This window comes from Microtus pennsylvanicus, chromosome 8 (genome assembly GCF_037038515.1).
Source record: "Microtus pennsylvanicus isolate mMicPen1 chromosome 8, mMicPen1.hap1, whole genome shotgun sequence".
NCBI classification, from domain to species: Eukaryota; Metazoa; Chordata; class Mammalia; order Rodentia; family Cricetidae; genus Microtus; species Microtus pennsylvanicus.
This window is the reverse complement of record NC_134586.1, coordinates 109,571,792-109,596,501: the sequence shown is the minus strand read 5'-3', so window position 1 is coordinate 109,596,501 and position 24,710 is coordinate 109,571,792. Positions and strand designations below refer to the sequence as shown.

The following is a 24,710-nucleotide window of genomic DNA, read 5'->3' as shown; positions in this document are numbered from 1 at the left end:
GTAATTGGCTACAGATCAATAAGTAATTTCTCTTAGAAGGACAAAGGTCTTGTTTTTCTTCTTTTTAATTTATATATATTTTTGAGTTGAAAAAGCTCTTAAATCGGAGCTGAGAAAATATATTTTAAAAGTTGACATTACTTAAAGCAGCAAGATTCCTGACTGCCCTGAGAAGTTTATCTCAACTGATCATTTATTTATGATGCTATAAAAATCAAAAATGCTTTCAATTTTGATTGTTAGGTATTTGCTGAAAGGCAACTGAAATTACTTTCCGAGGGTGGCCATCTTATGACAAGTGCATTCTGAGTGGAAATTTACAATGGGTCAATAATTGTTATGCTGAGGTGTTATTTTCTATTTACTTTTGCCCCCTAAGACTAACAGTGAATTCAGCTCTAGTGGTCAAGGTGAAATTTCAGCTGGCTTATTGGAAATGCTGGAAATCTAATATAAGAATAAGATTAAGCAAAAATTAATAAAATCATTCCAAATTAAAACCTTGTCAATTTGTGATGATGTAGCTAGTGATTTGTTATTTTCCTAGCCATCTTAGAACTTATTCCTAAGGCCAACAAGGAAAATGTTGACCTTACTACAGGTCCTTTGAAGATTTAGCACTTGGTAGCACTTGGTCTGCAGAAGATTTAGCAGAACATAGACCAGGTAAGCATAAAAAAAATAAATTACATTTCCATTGTCAAGAGACTGAGACGATCGGCAATCCTCAAGTGTAAAACAGAAGCAGTAGAGAATGAAATGCCTATGAAACTTCATGTGAGGAGGACTCTAGCTAAATCAAGAATCCCTTCACTTTTTTTAGCTGGTTCATTTTTAATGTTGCTGGGGATGGACCCCTGGGTCTTGCACATATTATACAAGCCCTGTACTGCTGACGTATGCCCCAGACCTAGAGTTCTGAAGATGCCATATTTTCCTGTTTGTGATTCTGCAATACAGAAAAATACTAATATCTTTTAGCAGATAAAGCCTGTGCATTCTTTAACACAAGCAATACAGAGAACCAAAGAAATGGAGAATTACAACTGCACTTGGTAATTCCTTAAAAGTAGGACTGCAAAAAAGGGGGGGGGGGTCTGAACCTGAAATTCTGCTATGGAAACTAAAAAGAAAACATCTCTTTCATAAGCTATTATTTACCATTTTCTGTGTGCTGGCTAAATTTGTATGTGCAGTTTAGCAGAGCTGAGACAAAAAAGGAACATTTCTCAGAACTTTCCCGACAGCTATCAAAGCTAGAGCAAAATGCCCCAGAAACAATGATGTTTGCCATTTTCACAACCCCAACTGAAATTTTCACATCCTTAAAGTTTCCTTCTTCATTCCTCCCACACCATGTAACTTTAGACAATTTTTGCTCTGGCAAGAAAAGAGGTAAGACTACCGAATCCAGATCTTTGGATGCTACCAATACAGCAGGCCCTGCTTCCAGCCAGATGGTACAGTGCTACTGAGCAGTATCTTACTTTATTAACTTTGAAAATCTTCATAGAGCAAGAAATTCACTGCCAAATGTCTTTGCAAACAAAAAATTGACATGACTTCAGACTTAAAAGTAAAAATAACTTTCTATTGTGAAGTTCATGTTAATAACAGTAGCACTGAGGTTTAGTAGCTACATTCCGTATTCATATTTACTGTAACAATATACTTTGGGAAAAATTTAAGTGTGTATACCTATATAGATATACATATATAGATATACAAACATATATACAAACACATACATACATGCAGATATGTATAAAGTTAATGGTGAAAAGCAAATTTTGAATCTTATTTAGAAAGTACTTACTATGTGCAGTTCAAGATAGTCACCCAAGCCTGAGGAACTGTCCACTCGCACCAACACTGCTTCCTTCTGAACAGTGCTAAATCCTATGGCCAGCCTGTCTGCTCGTGTGCTGGGCCGGTCATTAGGAGGCCATTTATATGTGATCTGTCCACCACCTTTGCTAAAGATATACGTTGTCCCAGCTGTAAAACAAAATACAAGTCCCATTAGTATCCATACACCAAATCTATGTTTCCCATGTCATGTATTAATGCAGCAATAAAATGTTCACTTTATACATAAACTAAGGCAAGGAAATGATAGATATCAATGAAACTTGCTCAAGACAGAGGACAGAGTTGTCTTAAAAGAAATGGAGTAGTCACTCAGGTTTAATGCACTCATTAAATCCACCAGCAGGTGTCCAGAACAAATAATAGGCTTCAGTTTTCTCCATTGAATTGGACAAGCATGGGATGTAATGGGCTTTCATTTCATCCTGCCAGTTTTTAAGAAATAGTTTCGTAGGAAACATTGACTGGAGGCTTGAGAAGGGAGCAGAAACATACATCAACTAGTTTTCAAAACAAGGACTGCATGCGGATGTGACAGGGTCATACAGCACAGGGAAACAACCTGCAACAATAGACTTCAAATCAGACAATTATTGGTAAAGGGTCTCCGCACATGTGGCACGAGATGACTTATGTATCACAAGTTATTAACCCCAGAAGTCCCATCAACAAATACATATAACACATGCTACCATGGAAGTCAGGTCTTAACGGGTAGCATCTGGTGGCTATGAAATAGCACAGCATCCTAGAGATTCCCCCATCTCCTGCACTTCCTCTAGGTGAACATTGCTCTTACAGCACGGGGAATAATATATCCTCTCAGTCATGGGGGTTAAGATTGTACTACAGGATGAAGATGGAGGGCATTATCAAGTTCACATAAAGAGAGTGTTTCAATGCACGGGAGTCCCATTTAACTGCTCGCATGTCTCTCATCGATCACAAGGAAGATTTGGAAGAGATAACAGAAGAAAAATATGTAAAAGAAAAGAAAGAGACAGAAAAGATGTCTTAGTGCACTTGTTGCTCTTGTGGAGAACACAAGTTCTAGTCCTAGAACCCACATGATGGCTCATAACAATCCATAACTTCAGCTCCTGGAAAACCAATGCTCTCTTCTGAATTCTGAAGGCACCAGACATGTATGTAGCACTCATGCATACATGAAGGCAAAAAACATCCATAAAAAAACAAAAAAATCCAAGGAAGGAGAGAGAGAGAGAGAGAGAGAGAGAGAGAGAGAGAGAGAGAGAGAGAGAGAGAATATCTTAATAAGGTGAATCTGAAGGTATCTGCCTATGTTTCCAACTACTAGTGAAACTGAATAGAAAAAGAAATCACAAGTTCAAGGACTGCCTGGACCACAGACTCAATTCACACCTCACACCTCACCTGGCCAATTAGTAAGATCCAGTCTTAGAAAAGTCTGAGGAGTTTCATGGTAAGTTCTCACCCAGCAAATGCAAAGCAATATATTCAATCTCCAGTGAGACAGGAGAAAAGAGAAGAGAGGAGGAGGCAGGGAGGGAAGGAAAGGAAGGAAGAATGGAGGGAGGGCTAATGGGAGACAGTTATTAGGTGGGGTTTGAATGTGAAACATTTCCCATTGTCTCATGGATTTGAAGATTTGGTCTCCAGGGAGAAACACCATTTTGAAAGGTTGTGGAACCTTTAGAATGTATTTTTGCTAGAAGAAGTGAAGCTATGGTCTCTGAGGTTTCACAACCTACCTCCACTTCCTGTCAACCCTTGGTTTCCTGATCCAGCATAGGCAAATGTCAACAGCTGCTTCTGGCTTGGTGTCCCCACCCTGATGGACTATAAGGTCATACTGCAAGCCTTCCTTAAGCTGATTGTGCTTTGTCATAGCGATGAGAAAAGTTACTAATACACCTTTTATATCTCTCTCCCCAGAAGTTCATGTTCACTAATATTTCTAAGCAAGCAGTTCGTAAGGCCTATTGTTCTGTTTTCAACTTGCTATTTGGTATTTCTTAAGATTATTAAGAATGTTTTAACTGTTTCAGTAAAGAATGTCAATAAAAATGGAATATTAGAAGAAGGTGCTATAACATAATATAACCATAACTAGAGTAGACAATATTTATTTTCCCTTTTTAATTCACTTTGTTCTTGAATGTATATGAATATTATTTCACATGAAATAAGGAATGTTGCAAAATAGAGGTAAATTTCAGAATTAAAATATGAATTTTGATGTTCTCTTTCAGAATTATTCAATTGAAGCCAAGTTGCAAATAACATCAGCTTACACTTCCTGGTGCAACATTTATATTTATTTATTTACTACTTATTTATGTGTTTATTTCATTGTTATTGTTTTATTTTGAGACAAGATTTTACTCAGGTTGGCTCCAAACTCTTGCCTCTACCTCCCAAGTGTTAGTATCAAGGCATGAGCTATCATACCTGGCTAAAATAAACTTTTAAAAATCATTTTCATGACTGTTTCTTCATTCCTCCCACACAAAATGAAGTCTTTTTGTTATATTTGAAGAAGTTTAGTTATAACAATTAGCTTCTTTCCTAAAATCAAACATTTGGTTAAGTGGAAAAGCTAGTTATAACCCAGCTTCTAGACTCCTGACCCAGAATATGTGGCTTTAATTACAATACTGTTTCTCTCTCTCTCTCTCTCTCTCTCTCTCTCTCTCTCTCTCTCTCTCTCTCTCTCTCTCTCTCTCTCTCCCTTCCTTTCTTTTCTTTTCTTTTCTTTTTCTTTTTTTGTTTTATGGTTGTTTGCATGGCGGACACTCTCTTCCTGCCTACTCTCTTTTCTCAACCTTCCCCTCCTGAAGCATTTTCACTTTATTTCATCAAGGCTCATAGAATCCCCCAAATTTACTAAAACTCTCTGAAAAAGAAATCCAATCAGCAATCACAGGACTGTTTGATTATTGGTTGCTCCAGATCCTTGCTACACACACAATAATACAATTAACTTCTGAAAAGATTAGCTTCTAACTCATAAGTACATGAATAAAAGGTTCTTGTTTGAAGGCCTATAATTCTGTAACCAACTTGAAATATTTGGGTCATTATGTTTCCATTAAATGTAACAGCAGTTTAATGCTTTATCCAGAGAAAGTTCCCAGGGTGTCAGATGAAAATTAAAACAATAATAAACGACAGCTTTTATTCTTCCTATAGGCATGTTAATATGTTATTGCTTAATTTAAATTTGTTGAGAATTTTTAACATATGGAACTTATTCTTTGAAATGAAAAACCTAGATCCAAAGAGTCTAAGAATAACTCTAAAGTCACTAAATTGTGAAACATGCAATACAAAAAAACAATAACATAGGCCATTCAGTGGTGGCACATGCCTTTAATCCCAGTATTCAAGAGGCAAGGGCAGGCAGATCTCTGTAATTTGAGGCCAGCTTGGTCTACAGAGTGAGCTTCAGGACAGGCTCCAAAACTACACAGAAAAAAACCTTGTCTCAAAAACAAAACAAAAACAAACAAACAAAACAATATAACATATAATTACAGATCATTCTCTTCCCAAATAATTGTAAAAGTATTCACACTCACACAAATTACATGATGAAATCAAAGTACTACTGGGTTTTCAATACCGAACTTTTTTTAAGAATAAAAAGCTTAGGCAAGATTGCGTTACATTAGAAAATACTTAAAGTATCTAAGGTACACTTGGGACAATGAACATGTTTACTCCATTTTTATGAACAGACCAGAGAGCAAAAGAGGATAATTGGTTCTTCAATATGGAAAAAGAGTAAAAAAGAGTCAGGTATGTAAAATTGTTAGCTACTGGTCCCAGACACCTACCCAAAGTAAACAATCCCCTAATAATGAAGGTCTTACTTGGGTAGCTCTGTGTCATATTTAGGTTGGACAGAGGTATTAGCCTGTCATAAATGGGCAGTTGTATGTACTTTCAGAACTTTAAGTTGTAAAATCAACGGGAACTATTGAACATTAAGAAAATAAGTTGTTGGATTTCTTTAAATATAGTGTTAGCTGTGAATGCCATGAAGAACCTCTCGGCTCATGCACTGGAATTCCCTCAAGTGGTACAGCAGAGAGAGTGCAGACACACAGCTCAAATGCCAGTCAGAAACTTGGTCCTACAAACGAGACAAGTAATCCAGTGAGCCAGCTCCCGCAAGCTTCAGCTCTACCCCAGACAAGCACTATCTCAAAATAAGAATGATGTGTGCTTACTCAGTAAGAAGTTTCCATCAAACAAAACTACCAAGCAAACAAACAGGAGGGGAGCTACCATGATGTGTATGAAGTCAGGAGTCATTTATCCCAGATAATTCAAATAGCAATTATGCATTTCAATAAAGTCATAAAGAAACTTTGCCTTGCTATTAACTTAAAACATTTGTCTAATAAAAAGGATTTTCTAATAAATATTCTATATGTTCATTTGAACTGGCTGTCACAGAAACACTATGTTGTTGAAAGAAGCATGTGTTCACAAATGTAGCATACATACATTTTACAATTTGGTATTTATGAACATTTACTTCCGTGATGTAAGTGTGTTCTTCTGAAAGGCATAAAGTAATATTGTGGAGTGTAAATAGGTCTGTGAGTTATTCTTCTTTACAACCATGACATGCACTCAAGAAAGTCACCAAGAGCTACGTTGTCTAGGCTGTTAACTATGGACATCTCTACAATTTCAAGAACAGTAAGGCTTTTAATTAGAACTCAGAAAAGACTCATTGTACAATTTAGATATTTCAAACAGAGGAATGCATAAATGGTGTTCAATTGTACTTTATAAACCCAAGACTACCCTATCAAGAGAATTCATTTGAGTAGTCATCTTGGTTTTCTCTGCATTATAAGGGAATGGATTCTAAAAACTAAAAACTATTTTGGGATGCTTAACAGTGCCTTGCAAAGGAGATGACGGTGAAGCCTCAGTTAAGGGTTTCCTTAAAACTGTAACATAAACAATAAATACAAATTATATGACTGTACATATACTATTATATGTGCACATAAACATATACTCTCAAGTTGAGGTTGGACACATGGTTGAATATTCAAGCCAGGAAATGCTCATTTAGAATATCTATGCAGTAGCAGATCATTTGGCACTGTTTTGCAATATCCTCATGTGTTTTGAACATACCGAGGATTGAGCCTAAGGCCTTGAATACGCTAGGCAAGGGCCTTCACACCATACTTTATTCCCAGTTTTGTTTTCACGTTATATTTTGAGACAGAGTTACACTAAGTTGCTCAGGCTGTCTTGTATTCACTCTGAAGACTACTCTGGCCTTGAACCCATAATCTTGTTGTCTCAGCCTCTGACCTAGCTAGAATTACTGACCTGTGCTACGAAGCCTAGAGGAACCAATTTTCTCTCAAAGGTGCTTGTTATTTTCTTCTTGAACATGTCATTTAGATAATATCCCCTCTAGGAATACTTATGTTCTACAGTTTGAACTGTGGCGTGAGACAAACTTTTTCCAAGCTCAAACTCAGAGTCAAGGAACTTTTTTGAGTGTCTTGGTCTTAACCATGACTGGGAATAAAAACAAATGACCTAGAACTGAAAACAAAATAAAGCAAAGTAATCATAAAACTTGCAACCCTGGGAACAACAAATGTTTATGTTTTCCTTTCTGAAACTAGGCTCTCTTAACCTGATGTCTCTGGCAATTATTTCAGTGATCAATTTGTGTTATAGCTATAAGCAAAATGAATAGGAAGAGAAGAAATCACACCATTAGGTTATTTAAGAAAAAATATTACTTTTAAAAACATTAACTAAACTGTGCAATCTTCCAGCAAATTCTTAAAAATAAAGTCACCAGAAGTTTTTTTTTTTGCATACAGTGATACCCTCCCATTTACTCAATTCAAACTTTAATTGTGAATGTTCTGAAAATTATGTTAAAAGAGAAATTGCCTAAGCAAAGCAGCCGAATCTGAGATCATTTCAACCAATAAACCAGATATTCACTCATCCATTTACTCATTCACTTAGCAGATGGTTGGGAGCTGCCATGTAAGTGCTGGGAATTGTGACCGAGTTCTCTGCATGGGCAGCAAGTGCTCTTGCCCACTGAGATGTTTCTCCAGCTCTGAAAGACATTGTTTGACATAATGCAGAGATAGTAGCCCTAACATGCTTATGGTGACAGAGAACACAAAGGCAACAAAGCAGCATGCTGTGCTCTGACAGGGATAGACAAGGATGTCCCATCTTTATGAAATCTCTGTCAACATTCAATCATTCTTGGAGTCATAGTTACACTGTATCACTTTCCATTTCAAATTTCAAATTCAGTAGTAAGAATATATCTATATTGATTTGGCTCCTTCCATATAAATAATAAAAAATTAACATAAGCCAATATTAGATTTGCCAACTTTTTCTCTAATTGTTAGTCCTTTCAAAAATTTCAGTGATTAACCCATCACATATCATGTTAAGTAAAGACTCTTTGTTAGGGCAACTTTAAATATTCCATGTATAAAGCACCTTAAAGAATCCACTGACCTCTCAAAAGAACCTCAAATTCTTTTGGAAAAGGCATTATTTAACAAGGTTCTGAAAGGAGAAGCACAAATTTTAGGATCATATTTTCATAAAAAAAAAACAGAAATGACACACAAAACCTTTTCAGATACAGGGAGTATATTCACTCAAATAAATGGTAAACCACATTTTGAAACGGAAGAAATCCGTGCTGTCTAAGAATATTGTCTTATTTCCGTCTCCTGCATTAAATCCCTAGGTAAACACACATTAAAGTCTGAGAGTTGGAGTCAAGACTATTCAAGGACAGTATTAAAAATGCTAGCATGAAATCATATTAAAAATTCTACAAAATGCAAATTTCCATTAACTGGGAGTCAGATAACTTCAAAAACAGGAAAACGTGATATTAATGTCCCAAGAAAGAGATTGTATCTAAAAGAATTTTGGTCATAGTTTATCTGTTTATCACAAAGATTTCCTGCCAGCTGCATAAGAATGTAAACAAGGTCTCACTTTTTAAGCATTAATTTACACTCAGGAGAAAAAAAAATAACCATAGTAGGTACATTAGTAAAAGTAAAATATCTGTAACTCAGTTGGTTTATTTTCAGCTTATGCTCTGAAACAGCCTATGAAGATTACGAGGGGCATAAAGCTCAACCCTCTGTATGCAGTACCATCTACTTTTGTAGGTTAATTACAAGAAGCAAAGAATGGGGATGTTGAGCCACTTATTAAGACAAGCAAATGCCGGTATTTATAAAATGTAAGACTGAACCAACCGAACAACAACAACAAAACTCTTTAGCCCATGGAATTCAACAAAGGAAATGAATTTTGACAGTGACAGCTTTTTTTATTGTCTTCGTTTAACAGTTGCTCTTTGGAGACCTTTGCCTTCCACCATTGATGTGAAAATACAGGGTACATGTGGCAGACTTGTAAAGTTGGAATGACTGGAACATTCTACTAACAATGAAGATCTGAAGCAAGTCAAAATCAAACACTTTTTTTTGTATTAGGTTCTTGATATTCTATTTTTCTAGACTAAACTATAAGCTGGCTCCACTCCCACCTCAGATTGCTGAACTTTGGCTCTGAGCTCAGAAGACCCTCAGTTTGAAATACAGGTCTTTAAAATCTAGTCTTCAAGAAGCATCTGTGGACACAGTTGAGGAGGTCACCCAGAACGAGGGGCAGGTGAAGTAGGCTTCATACTTAAGCCCTTGGATTTTCAGGCATTTGAAAATACAGAATTCATTTAAAATTAGCTATTGTATTTAAATTAAGTTTGGATACTATCTGTCTGTGATGTTATTTAAATTAACTTTTATGACTCTTATGGGAAAGAGGGGCCATTTTGAACCCAGTGTAGTAAGCTTACTGCCATCAATCAATAATTAGAATTAATTATTAAGGCATCAGTTTTCTTACTCAAATATTTCAAATCATTCATCAAAGATGACATGACTTTCTGTACCTTCTTTACAGTACAGAGGCTATCACCATATATGAGGTTTGCATAAATGCTTCTGAAGTGATGGCTTCAGTCAGATGTTTGACAATAGCACCACAAGCTACACTTAAACAAGAGAGCAGCATTTTTGGAACAGCAGGCAGTATAAAAATGCTTTGTGAATATTAACATATTCTAGCAAATTAGTTTGCACTCATTATCATAAGCAATTACTTACTGTTTAGATGCAGCTCACTTTAAATTGGCAAGCAATTTGCAAGAATTAAACCACGACACAGAAAGCTCTCTGAAAATCCAACAATATGCGGTGCCTTGTACCAAGTGCAGTTACTGATGAAACATATCTGGCATTAAGATAATAAGTGGGTGGTTCCATGGACTTTCAATGCAAGTTAGTTTGTATACCAACAAAAGAATTATTTTTTAGGAAGTTTTAATAAAGAGAGAGAACGTAAGAACATGGGAGCATTTCACTCATTTGACTAAGTTCTGGTACTTTGATAATCCCTTACATACTGAACTTTTGGGGATTATGCTGTTTTCCCCTTACAAGAAGTTTCTACTATCTTGAATGCTCTCTTCATTTATTTCTGGAGCAGAGAGGGCCAGTGTTTGTGGCTATGTAGCACTTGCTTTAGTAAGAACACTCCGGGGTTAATAGGGCTACTGTCCTGGTTGAGCCTCAACTTCCCTTTCTCCATGGCAAACTGAAGGAGTTTCATGTGACATGGTGGTAACCAATGATACATGGACAGAAATTCTGGCCAATTCTCCCAGTTCAGGCCCTAAAGTTGCTGCCCACTGGCTTGATACTATTTATTCTTTTCTTCTCTCCGAGGTTCAGAGGAGGAGGCAACAGTTTGGGTATTCCAGCTCCCGAAACTATGACCATCAAAATAGACCCATTGTTAGAAAAACCACCATATATTTGGATAGACCTGTATATTTTTGGGTCCCATTTTTTTTTTTTTTTTTTGGTTTTTCGAGACAGGGTTTCTCTGTGGTTTTGTAGCCTGTCCTGGAACTAGCTATTGTAGACCAGGCTGGTCTCGAACTCACAGAGATCCGCCTGCATCTGCCTCCCAAGTGCTGGAATTAAAGGCGTGTGCACCAACGCCCGGGCATCTGGGTCCCATTTTTATAGTAAAAGTGCTTACATAGCTTTTAAAACAAAACTACAAAACATCCCCCCTGGTGACTTTATCTTCAATACAGGCAAACAAGTTTAATAGAAAAGCTGTAATTATCTCTTAGAATCAAAAAGAAATGGTATCTTCACCAATGAAATTATTTACTCATAATCACAAAGTAATTGAAAATTTCCTATCAAGACCCTTCCTTGGGACATTAGTAAAAATCTATTACTCTTTCAGGGTAAATGTCCTTTAGCCTCACAGAGGGCTGTCAAAGACTTTCCTCATTCCCTGAGTCCTTCTCCCTTTCAAACACAACTGTTACATATTTGCAAAACAAAGTACAATGTGTGGTTTAGGAATCCTAAGCCTAAAAAGATGAACTGGGCACGGAGCTGACAACAGAGAACCTATTTAGCAAGCTGCCAATTGTAAAGACATGATACAAATCACCCAGCATCTTTTCAGTTCCAAAACTTGGGAAAGTCTTTTCCAAGTACTAAGAGACAGCTTTAAAAAAAAAATCCTTATTGTAATGGTCTGCTCTGTCCCATGAGACAAGCCATGACCACTCTCTCCTCCTCCCTCCCCCATCTACTGTGGCAACCTGATCTTCAGCTTCCAGCCCGAGACCCTTCCTCCCACCCATTTCCCTCTCAAAGAGGCAGATTCTGTCTCTTCCTTCTCCCCACTTCTCCCCTTCCCCCTTTCTGTTTCTCTCTCTTTCTTTTTGTGCCTCTCTCTCTCTGCTCTTCTCCCCTTCTTCTCTTTCCCCTCCATAACCCACTAAATAAATATTCAACCTCACTCTGCATGGTGTGCCTATCTGTCTGTCTCTCACCCACCCTAGGACCAGCCACCTTCAGAGACCTGCAGCCTGATCTTGTGGCATGTCCATCCATCTGTCTCTCCTCATGGGACTGGCTGCCCATGTCTCTCTTCCACCATGAAGTGCCACTCGTGGCCCACTGCAGCCATTTGGGGAACTGTGCCGTCCCTGCCTGGGACTGGCTGCTCTCAGGACCACTGCCTGACACCACTATGCCGAGGTCTCATGGCCCACTGCCTGCTGCAGCCACTTTGGGATCCACGGCATTTTTACTTTTATCATTATATTTGTGCCATGGCTCAGATTTGAGGAAGCCTGTAGTATTTTACTTTAATCCATTACACTAATCATCAAGAAAGATCCCCTAGTCTCCCTGTAAGTATACAACTGATTCTTGAGGCATTTTGTAAACATGAGGCCTAGTAGTTATGTAATACGGAACATGTTATCAACATTCTTTCATATTTTCCCACTGGCTTATCCTGAGGTTTCTTACTAACTCTCCAGCATTTTCCTTCTGAGATGCTGAGTTCGTTTCTCTCTACAATTATTTTTCTTGCCTGTTTAGCTCATTGAATGAAAGTTACTTTTGATACTCATGACCCATTAATTATATTGTTGCCTCAAAATAAGCCCCATTAAGGAAGCTAAATTTAGTACAGGAAGGTCTTTCCTAATCTGGACTTAATATTAACAAACAAACAAACAAAAAATAGTCTTACTTTACCAAAGAATGTAAAGTGACAACTGGGAGTTTAGTGGATTTTTGTTCAATGATATCTTCCAAAAAAATCAAAATGTTAAATAAAATTGGAATAGTCAACAAGAGAGAACAGCAAGAAATGTAACTCTCCATATTGCCTCAGCAGAGTTCTGCCCTGCTTTGATTTTGTTTATCTTTGAGGACAGGCCAGTTGTGGGTCAGAACTTTGTATTGTATGGGCTGGCTATGGCTGGTGAAATCTAACGATGGCAGCCAGGTTGCCTGTCAGACAGTCTCTGACTACATTACGTTCCCATTTACAAGCTAAGTCACTCATCTCCAGTGTCCTAATCATGGCCTTAATTAAAAAAGAAAACAAATAGAGCAGGAGACAAATTCCCACTCATCCATTGTCAAATAAAACATGAACTGTTTCTCTATATCAGACTTTTACTCAGCCTAGAACCTCTCTTTGCCCTGTCTTGAGAAATTGGTGTGTTAATTAAAGTCCGGCTTCCCTGATTCTCAGTCATTGCTCAGCTGGTTCTCAGATCTGCCACTGTCTCTACAATTGGAGTGGCAAATGGCCTCAATCAGAGACAAGGAAATTAGAGAGCAGTGATTTTATTGCAGGACGGTCTTCTCTTTCCATTTCTACCCAATAGTTATGAGTAAAGCACATCGTACACATGTTACATGTGGTTCACATTCTTCTGGTTTTAATTTAAAGAAAAGTTCTTTCTGTGTGGCTCAGGCTGGTCCCAAACTAAACCCCCTGCTGCCTCTTCCTTCAAGTACATGGATTATAGACATGCATTACCTTGCCCAATATATTATTTGTTTTTCCAAATAATTGTCTTGACAATGACGAAAATATGTTGTTATTCCTTGCTGTAGTTCTATAACATGCACTTTGCAGATAACAACATTGATGTGGTAAATAAAATACGTAACAGTCAAGAATATTTTGAAGATGATTTTATTTTCATTAGATGTTTTAAATTGAGTATCTCTGCACTATACATACAACAAAAAACATATTATTGGGAAATTGACTAAGTGTTGTGCCTCAAATTAAAAATTCTATGTCAACAACTGTTTTTAATTGTCTTGAAATGAAATATAATTTAGAAAACATGAATACAATGCTATAAATTAAAAATACTTAGAAAAGAGAGAAAAGAAGGTATTAAGCCAAACAAAACTTCCTTGGCTGACTTTTTTTTTCCCAGTATTAAATTTGGAAGAAACAAAAAGTTTTAATATTTTGTTTATATTCTCACATGCATCTTTGGAGCAAATTTTTGCATATATTTAAGTAATTATATACATTTATAAGCTTTCAAGCTTAGCATGCGTGTACTAAAAATTGATATGCAAACTAAGCTGTCTATGCATAAAATGTGTATAATAAAAGTATGTATATCAAGAAATAAAATATCACTTTCTCCTCTGAGAGAAGGGGAGATTTTGGAAAATCAATACCACAGTGGAAGCAGATAAGTAAAATAACCAGAAAATGGGGTAAAAGTCAAGGACTTGCCTTTTCTTTGAGGAATGTTCTGAAAGAACTCTACTGGAATTCAAACTATTTCACAACAAAACAAACAATATCTAAGCCTGTGCTGGTAGCTTGTTTATTATTACGCAAAAAAAGTATTTAAAATTATCAAGAATAAAGGGAAGATTTAGAAATGGAAAGAAGTAAAACACACTCTTACATTTCTTACCCCACAAAAATGCTTCTATTTTTTCCCAAATAATACCAAATTTGCAGACATTTTCAAGAGTTTTTATTTTTATGCCATTTATTCTTTGTAAGAAATACTTATTTTCATATTGCAGCCATGACTTTATCTATTTGAACCTCCATTTCTTCCTTGTGCTGTATTACAGCTTTGAAGGTATAAATTCCTAAGTCTCTTCTACTGCAGTCAGAAATACCGTCAGCCTCACTCTACTGTCATCCCTGAATAGCATACGTGGAACAGACTTAGCTGGAGAAGACAGCTTCCACTGTGACATCATAGGGTACACACACACCTACATACACCTGTGCACACACACATGCACGCCGCACTCACACACACCACAGAAACACAAGTATGCACTCACTCACACACACTAACACACACATGCACACACACACACACACACACACACACACACATGGTTTGAAGAGTTTTGTGCTCATAAAGAGCTAATAATATGCCAGAATAAGTGGATAGGAAAATAAACACAATAGCAATGTTCTGTCCTCATTTGGTACCAAGCAGTTTCCAAGTTTAAAAGCATTACAAATTTCTGTTCATGCTCACCCCAAATAATAGTCAGCATGTCACAAAAGCCTCATATTAAGAAGTATAATATTTATATAAAATCCAAATGAATCGAAGTCAGTTAATTAAGTGGAGAAATGACATAATCAGTTCTGAATTTTGACAAGATTATTACGACTTCTAGGCAGAAATGGGACAAAGAGAAGGAACTGAGGCAAGGAGACCCTTCAAAAGGTCAGAGTCAGTAAAAGAATAAATTATAATGACATAAACTAATAAACTTTAACAGTGAGGAAGGATCTAGGAAACACCATACTGAGTGAGGTAACCCAGACCCAGAAAGACTCACTCATAAGTGGTTTTTAGACATAGAGCAAAGAAAAACCAGACTACAGTCCACAACCCTGGAGAACCTAGACAACAAAGAGTATGGTAAGAGAAACATACTTAGATTTAATCTACATGGAAAGAAGAAAAAGACAAGATCTGAGTACATTGGGAGTGTGGGGATTATGGGAGAAGATGGGAGAAATAGGAGAGTGGGGAAAAACATGTAGCTCAATAAAAACTATTAAAAATAAAATATAATATATAAAATAAAGATAAAATCAGGAAGACAACTGTTAAATATGAAAAGGAGAGGAAAAACAAAACAAATAAATAACAACAATAAAAAAAAAACAGTGAGCATGGAAGGAAGCCATAGACTCATAATGGAAAGGAAAAGAAGCTAAAAGTTATACCTAGGTTTTCAGTTTGCTTGTTGGATATAAAACATCAGACAAGAAAATGCTTCAGAATTTAATAAAGCTTTGTTTGAATTTAACCACTTGAACCTCTGCAGGTCTATAATGCTTCATAAAGTGAAGAGGGCCTGAAAGATGCTGCTTTGGTATTCTGCTGGGTAAGCAAGAATGCAAGTTAGATGCTATGTTCTAATAAAAATACTGTCAATGGTTTTTTCTTAAATAGTGTTGGCAAGGTCATAAGTCAGAATCACATCTACTTTGTATCACATCTCCTCTATAATGGTCCCCAAATGTAAGATTGGGCATCTAATATGACATTCCTATGACGCTTGAGTGAACTGACCATATCAGTCAGGTGAACATTTGGTTTGCACTGTTCCCTTTCTTCCAGTAACTGAAGAGATTGTTTAATAGAACAGGACTTACTGTTTTGTATTGTCCTGCCTGTCTTTTGTTCTCTTGCTGTCTAGAAGTCAGCCTGATGAATGAAGGCTTAGTTAATTGCGTTGTTCTAGCTATCAAGACTTGTTTTAACTCCTTGCTGCATGCAGAACTCTTTGAATTGAGGTGTTGGCTTATTCACAATACTTTATATGTAAGAATTAGGGCAAATGCAATGAGATTTGGGAGCTTCAGATCGGATCTCTTCTAAGAATGCAATTATCTGTATGTAACACTCAGTAGTGGGGATGAAAAGGACTATGGAATTTTTATGGTTGAAAAATATGGTCGATGTTTGACGAGCTCAACTGTCCACAGCATAAACCATTCCAATCTGAAAACATTTTCTTGAAGAACTGTTGGATGAAGCTGCTAGTTAGTTCCTGGCTGCTCAGCACCAAAATAATCAAACAGAAGCCATATTATTTAAATCATTGCTTGGCCCATTAGCTCTAGCTTCTTATTGGCTAACTCTTATATATTAACTTACCCCATCTCCATTAATCTGTGTATAGCACATGGTAGTGGCTTACTGGCAAAGTTTTGGCATGTCTGACTCTGGTGGCAGCTCCATGGTGGCGCCCTGACTCCGCCTCCTTTCTCCCAGCATTAAGCTTATATTTCCCTGCCTAGCTAAGTTCTGTCCTGCTATTGGCTCAAAGCAGTTCATTAATCAATAAAAACAACACACAGAAAAGCCTCCCATATCATTATAGTTATAGTTTTCCTTAGTTATGATAAAATATAAAGTAGATACAAATATTGTAACAGTAGTTCTTCCTTGATAACTGTTTTGTTATATTTTACTATGTTAAAGTTAAAACCTTCCTTTTTGTTTAAATGGAAAAGGGGAATGGTGTGGGAAGTCATCCTGTCTATGTGTTGCTTTTATTGGTTAATGAATAAAGAACTGGTTTGGCTTATAGCATGGGAGGAGGAAGGCAGAGTCAGAGAGAAGCCATGGATCTGCTGCCTGAGACAGACGCTGGGAACTTTAGCTCGTAAGCCACAGCCATGTAGTGATATACAGAATAATAGAGATGTATTACTTTAGGATACGAGTTTAGCCAAAAATATGCTTAAGCTATTGGCCAAACAGTATTGCAAATAATATGGTATTCTGAGTGGTTATTTTGTGGCTGGGTGGCCAGGACTGTCAAGCGACCCTTCCCCCTACAAAGTACAAGTCAATTGTAGAGCAGTTTTTTTCTGAATTAAACATTAACTCCAAGAGGAAAGGAGTCATTCATGAGAATGCATAAGAAAACATCAGATCCTACTTATGTTTGAAAAGCAAAGCTCTGGAAGACCCAGAAAATTATTTTTCAGCTTTATTAGAGAAAACAGCTTTATTAGGGAAGGAAATGCTGCAGTGAGCCTCAGAGAGGAGACCTCGTGGACAGGGTGAGCTCCAGTGTCACCATGCTGGGCTGAGCTTTTTAACAAGGCAGTTGCTCTCCAGTCACCTCTGCTCTCATAGGAAACTCCTTACCCATACATTTTAGCAAAACCAGCAGAAGCCCACTGGTTCACCCGAGATAAACTTTGGTGAAATTGTTACTTGAGTCCATCTAAGTTCTCCCCTGCTTCCTCCCCTCCCTGACAATTGTCTGTGTGTGTGTGTGTGTGTGTGTGTGTGTGTGTGAGAGAGAGAGAGAGAGAGAGAGAGAGAGAGAGAGAGAGAGAGAGAGAGAGAGAGAGAGATGCATCTTTCTAGGAAAAGCCCCTCAACAAAAAGCCTACATAATAACCAATTTCTGATCAATTCTGATCAACTTCTGATCTAGTGAGAACTCTCAGTCTAACTCTAGAAGAGAGTGGATATGGTTACTAGTGGCAAGTATGATAACTACAGGCAAAATAGAAAAAAATTTTTTGCTCTATCATCTGTGTCTAATACTTTGACAATGAAATGTAACATTATCTATACTTGAGAGGAGCATTTGCAAATATCCTGGGACATATGAAGCCTGTGGGAGACAGGCTGAACATTTTACTCGATCTTTGTGATTAGAAGGCATTTGCTAGTTTCTCACATATTGTAATATTAAATGTGAAACTCCATGGTGGTGACAATGGAACCATTACACTGCTAGACAGGTATTAGCTGTTTTAGAGGGACGTTAATAAAGGATCTCTCCCTCATGAACTTTGAACCCAAAGTGGAAGTGTCTGGGGATGGTTGACACCATGTAAGGCAGAGCTATTTCCTCTTGACCAAACAATGAAATCTGAACTCTTATCTCTAGCTTAGTGGAGATCTGACATTACGTGCTAGTTCCAGCTTGACCTGTCACTCACTAGGCCAGGAGTGATTCTGCACCACAAGAAATGTGATTCACTTGAAGTCATGCTAATAAGAGAGGGCCATGAATAGCTCGCCCCTGACTTAGATAGCTAATGGTTCCTGTCCGGTGCTGGCAGAGGGTCTATCATGCAGCACTTTGGACCCTGTGCTCTACGCCCTGCCTGGCTTTTCTGAGTATTAAGTCAGAACATCACAACTTTTCCTTTTTTTTCTTTTCCCTCTTTTTCTTTGTGTTAGAAATAAGTTCGGGTTTCAAAGAAAAAGATCACCACTCTATTTAAATACCTCAAGGCAAAACTTCACCCCCAGTCATTGGGGTATCTTTCTCACAAAGCAGAAGAGTAAACCCATGCAAGCAGGAAGTGTACTTGGTTTTTATTGTAGCATGGAAGACAAATGTGTCTTTACCCATTAGCTGGAGTCTGACTTCACAGCCTTTTTAGACTGACTCACTTTAAAATAATGAGTATACTGGAAATGAAGGGGAAAGGGTTCAGTCACTATACGCCAAGATTGTAGCAGGGCCTTTATATGAGCAGAAGTTTCAAAAAAAGGTATGTATAAGGAGGATTAAAACATTTGCATAGAAGTATAATAAAATAGGGAAGATAAAATATTTGAATTAATTGTCATAAGCACAATTTTACTGTGCTTGATAGAAAAGATTCATATTTAATGTTTATTTGAGAACTGGCTAAAGATCAGTCCTGTGTTGCTGTGTTACTAGACACTATGATTACTGATTCATTCTCTGAACACCCACCAAACACAAGCACACACACACACACACACACACAAACATACACACACACACACACACACACACACACACAGTCTACTGTAGGACCCAGTCATGACAAGCTCAATAGAGGCTTAAGTCTCAGTAGTTTACCCTAAGTCAATTCCTGGTTCCAAGAACGACCACAAACTGAGACCACCCAGGCACCACCTAGAAACCATGCAAAAATAATTCCTAGTGTTCCAAACATTGTCGATAGAATCACCTGCCTGCACACCCCCCACACTGCTTTTTACCAGGACACCCCTAAACAAATGTCAGACAATCAGGGGTCTTGACCTTAGATATCACTCACCCCAACCTCTGTTTACTAAAATATCCCACACCAACTGAGCTCAGGGCTCTCCAGTCATGCCAATATATGGACACTCGAAGAGTACAAGTTGGAACTTAATTAAGAATAATGGTTCTTTGCGTTTACATACAAGACTCAGTCTCATAGTTGGTTTTGTGAGAACTCTGTGATCTGTCCATAATCTGCCATTCAGCTGTTCCTCAACATTCACTATAAAAGGTGTGACTTTTTTTGTTTCTTTTCTCCATCACCCTTATCTATGGAGTGGAACTGCTAAGATGTATTGCCTGTTTACTGTTTCTCTCAAACTCTGATAAAATTATCACTGAGTTTCCTTCTGAGTCATTTTTAAAATTATTTTATTAGCAAGACTACCACACACAAAAAGGGACTTCTAATTTCACCGGTAATATAAGGTACCTAATGTGATTACCCTGGGAACAGGAACACCTACAAGTATTAATTCATACAAACAACACGGCATCCCTTTGCAAGACACAGAAAACCATCAACATTGGTCTGAAAAGTTTCCATTCATGTTGGACACATGACTTTTTTAGTAGGGAAATCAAGACACAGAAATGAGCACTCAAAAAACTACTCCCTACCATGCATGACACCTAAAGTAAAAGAAGGTCAAGGTTTTATGGGATATATGTTTGGTTATCTATCTATCATCTATCTATCTATCTATCTATCTATCTATCTATCTATCTATCTATCTATCTATCTTTTATCTATCTATCTATCATCTATTATCTATTTATCTATTTGTTGCTTTTTGGGAAGAAGCACATTTGAAATAAGATCAGTCAAATATAATTTAGCTAAATAAAGTTTTCCAAAAAAGACAATACCCTTGCAGCACTAATCCAGAATGTAAGAGGAACCAAAGGACAGCTGTTGAAGCCACATAGTTGAAGATCAGATTGCAGCAAGACACAATTATAAAAAAACCAAGACACTTGAAATCCTCATTCCCCTCTCCTATTGCTCTATGGTCACTCCACAGATTCCATTTTCAGCAAATTAAACTGGGGACCTCTGAGAGTCAAAGTTACATTTACAGTCTTAATTACTGTGCCTAAGAGATCCATGAAACAAAAATCTCTCTAAGCTGCAAGCCCCTTGCCCAAGGACATACAGTTCCTGAAATCCTGGAGGCTGCTGTTTATGGGGGATAACAAGTCATGTGGCTTCGCTCCCCTAAACAAGTTTATTTGACCCATCTACACCAGAAGTGCTTGATCACATGTGGGCAGGAGGTACATCAGTAGGAAACATAACAGGATGTACGCTTTTCCCTGATTGGACCTGATAGCAAAGCTGATGAATTATAAGTTTTGCCTTCCCAAGTCCCTTGCAAAACTTGATTCGGGGCCATTTCCTGGGAACCTAGCTATAAACCTGGCCTGAGTCCATCCATCTGGCCAGTATTTAATTAAAGCTTGCTTCAAATTTGGCCTTAAACTGTGGTAGTGGTTTTATTCTCGACCAGTGGGATTAACATACCCAAGTGGGATCATATGCTTAATAAATTTTCTATCACACTTGTCTTTTCCATTGAAAAGAGAATAAACTCTCAAAGAGATATAATTGAGTCTTTGCAGTGGACCCGCTCCCAAACCCAGTTGATTTCAGACAAGGTAGAGATCATCAGGCAGTCTAATTCAACTGTTAGCTCTTTTTTTCTAAATTATCAAGCTTTAATCATTGGAATCCTAGAAACTACCCATATTGTGAAGACCCCAAAATGTAGACATTCCTCAGATAGGAAGAGATGTTACACATACATTGCCATAAGCCAATTGAGCCCTGACCAGCAAGACACAATTATAAAAACCATCTCAAAAAATGTTGAATGATTTTTCTCAGGCTTTGTTTACCAAATTTATGCGATGAGGTAAGTCCCCAAGGTAAGCCCAAAGAAGTCCATTTTTCTAGTAGTTGAATTGAAAGGTTACAAACAAAAGGTTCCCCTGAGTCCTTTGAAAGCCACAAGGTTACCTTCTAGCCAAAGGAGCATGAAGCCAGCATAGAATAATGTCAGCTAAAGACATGGGTAACGCACTGAAGTACAAATATCTCTCCACATGTATGGTCCATGACATAAAAGTACTGATGAAATAGTAAACCTCAGGTGATTTCCCAAGGTGATTCAGATGTAAAATATTAAGGCAAACGAAAATCATACAGCAAATTGTTCCGATACAAGTTTCTTTAATTTAAAAAAAATGTTCGCATTATAAATTATGTACAAATACAAGATTTTGTTTTGCTTTAATTGAACACTGTACCTCTCTCAGAAGAGCCCTGTCCGTGCTCTGGGTGCACCCATACATTTGACTTGGTCTTCTTTGGGAGTAGAAACACAATCGCAACTGAACACAATTACAAAGCCATCGCCCCACATGAAAGCACTAAACCTTGATCAGGGAAATGTGGAACTTGTCTTAATTCATTGCTCTGTGATTTTTTTTTTTCCCCACCCCTGCTCTGTGATTTTTGCCAAAGTTGTTAAAACTCTCCAATAATCCTCATTTTCAGCTCCTGAAATACTGTTGTTGCTGTTCCAGGAAATCGCTCTGCTCATTTGCAACTCCATTCTCTGAGTTAAAATATCACCCCACTAAAACTGGTGCTAAGCTTGAACTTGAGCCCAGAGTTACACTGAGCATGAAGCAGGGAGTTATATTTCCTCGTGAGGCACTGGAGCTGAAACATGCTGTGACTGCTTTGGCTGGATGTGTTTTTCTTTCTTATTTGATTTTACATAATAATTGTATAAAACATTTTCTATATGTTATGGTTCTGAAATGATGTGGTAGGAGTTTTCTATACTTATAATGTACTAAGACAAAAATTGAGAAAGAATTATAATGTATTGGTTGATAATCAGAGCAGTTAATGCTCCTTAATTCCTGGAATCACATATGTTACATGGCAGCTTTAACAGCTCCACCTAAGACCAAAACAATACAGAATGCCTTGGAATGATGCTTTAAAGTGAGACGTGGATTTATTCAGACCTAGTCATGTAATTACAGAGGTCTTCCTAGTAAAAAATCTATAATTACTGTAGTTACACTGAAAGAGGTTGGGTTAAATGTTATTAAGCAAAAACCATCCTGGCTGATTTGTTTTGAGAATACATGTTAAGATAATTCCTACTTAGAAGAACAGACTTATTCCAAGCTAGAATTATTTTGAACCTTAGTAGGTTCTATTGTCACAAATATGACTCACATCCCAAAAAGGATTCATTACCCTATTCTAGCAGTCAAATTAAGTCATGAAAATAGGAGGAACAGTCAAAGAAATAATATGCTCTGCGGATGTAACTGGAGGTATCATATTCTCAGCTTTTCTAGATGAAAAGGTTAGGTAACAATACAGTGCTCTACAGCTTATTGAATCTTATTTCCAGATAATCATTCACAGCTTTAACAAGGCCACAGCTATGGCTTTGTTCCCACATTTGTAGGTGCTGAACAAAACATTTTTAATATTTTTATAAATACCAAGTTGCATCATCCACACTGCTTATTTGTCCATTAATAGTTTTTTCTTAATATCATTGGGACACTCCAAATTAAGATGGAAAACCATTATTTTATGAGTTACACTATACATATTAAGTGAATTTTATCATATTGCCTTTTATTTTAAGCACTGCTTGTGGTCTCACCATCTTGGAGAGAACATTTCCAGTAAAGAGAAAACCACACACAGCAGATGACCTGTCCAAGTTATAAAGAATACTTATATCCTCAGTGATTTGTTTATCAGGTCGAAAGCTTGTCCTTCTGTAATTTCACACACTGTCCCATAATCAAAAATGAAAAATAATGTGCTTACTAGAAGATGACAGCACATTCACAATTACAAATAGACATGATTAGGGTGGTTCACTACCACTCAACTTTTTGAGGAGTCCACATGAAAAACAAACCACTGTATACTGGTTATTACGAGGTTTTCAAACATACTGACAATACTGACTGTAACAATTAATGTGTCAAGCATAACAGACTCAATTATAGTTTGCAACTAATTAATTACTTATTTCAGAAATTGTGAAAAGTATAAAAATACATAAAACAGGGATTTTAGGCTGAGAAGGAGTGTTCAATAATTTTGATGATTGAGAGTGAAATCAAAGACATATAAAATGGGGAATAAAGGGAAAGAAGAAAGCAGTAGTATTACACTGAGTATTTGGAGCCTTCTAGACTCCTCCAAGTTGTGTGAGCTGCAGCCTTCATAGCCAGTACAGAAATGTCTGTTGGCTAATGGTGACCGACTAATTCCCAGTGTCAGTACAGTTGAGTATCACTTTATTGATTGATGATTTGTCTTGGGATCTGATAGATTAGGCTTAATCTAGGTTGCTCTTTGGTTTGGAGACCATTTATCAAGTGACATTATATGTAATCAATGGATTGCTATTACTTTCATCTTTTGCAAATTCAAGATCATGTAGGACTTTAAGATTTAATGACCTCCTTTGTGAAATATTCACCTTGCCATATTTCTTCTAATGTATCACAATAGCTGATGTGGAAAGCAGTCACTGTGTGAAAGAGTGGAATGACTGTGCTAACTGAGCATTGGTCAGTTAAGGATAATATAGTAACATACATGCTCTCAAATTAGTTTTCCCATAAGGTTATGATTATATTTTTCTCTGAAAGAGAGGAGATGAAAACACTTCCTAAAAATCATAAGAGAAAAAGAAAATCAGCACCACTTGAATACACACACCAACAAACTCATACAGAGAAATAGAATAGTTGTCATTGTTGGCTAGATATTATGTCTCTATAGATACAAGAACATTTTACATCCAAGGAAACTGGCCACTCTATCCTTCAATGATTTAAAAAAGAAGAACATGCTTCAAAGCAAGACCCACAAACAGACTAACTGCCAAGCAATCATTTCAAAAAGATAATTTATGATTAGAAAGGTGAGAATACAAGGAAGAAATATTAAGTATTACCGCCAACAGGAGTATGTACCTAAAAGCACACTAAAACACCACCAAAAATAGTTAATTAATAAAACCATTAATGAGAAGAGAATTTATGTGCTCAAGTATAACTTCTGGGAGTGTACAATAAAGTGGAGAATCAACCTTACAGGTTAAAATTCAGATTTGGTATCAGATTTTCAGTATACTGTGCCTAATGCTGAAAAAACACTGGATCCATTTTTGTAACATTGACTTCTAGAATACAGAATTGAGAGACTCTGGCAGAACATGAGAGAAAACTCATAGATCATTCTCATATCTAGACCTCACATCTTTTTCTTTGGAACAA

The 24,710-nt window shown here is 37.1% G+C and overlaps 1 protein-coding gene across 48 annotated transcripts in view; it reads right to left on the bottom strand.

Annotated features, from left to right (window-relative positions):
* The window catches only part of Nrxn1 (neurexin 1), a 1,109,587-nt gene that overhangs the window by 345,704 nt on the left and 739,173 nt on the right, over positions 1 to 24,710 (bottom strand). For all 48 annotated transcript variants that reach the window (XM_075984298.1, XM_075984300.1, XM_075984304.1 and 45 more), the window contains one exon: positions 1,817 to 1,998. In XM_075984298.1, the coding sequence (XP_075840413.1) occupies positions 1,817 to 1,998 (182 nt within the window). The remainder of the gene's footprint in view (positions 1 to 1,816; positions 1,999 to 24,710) is intronic.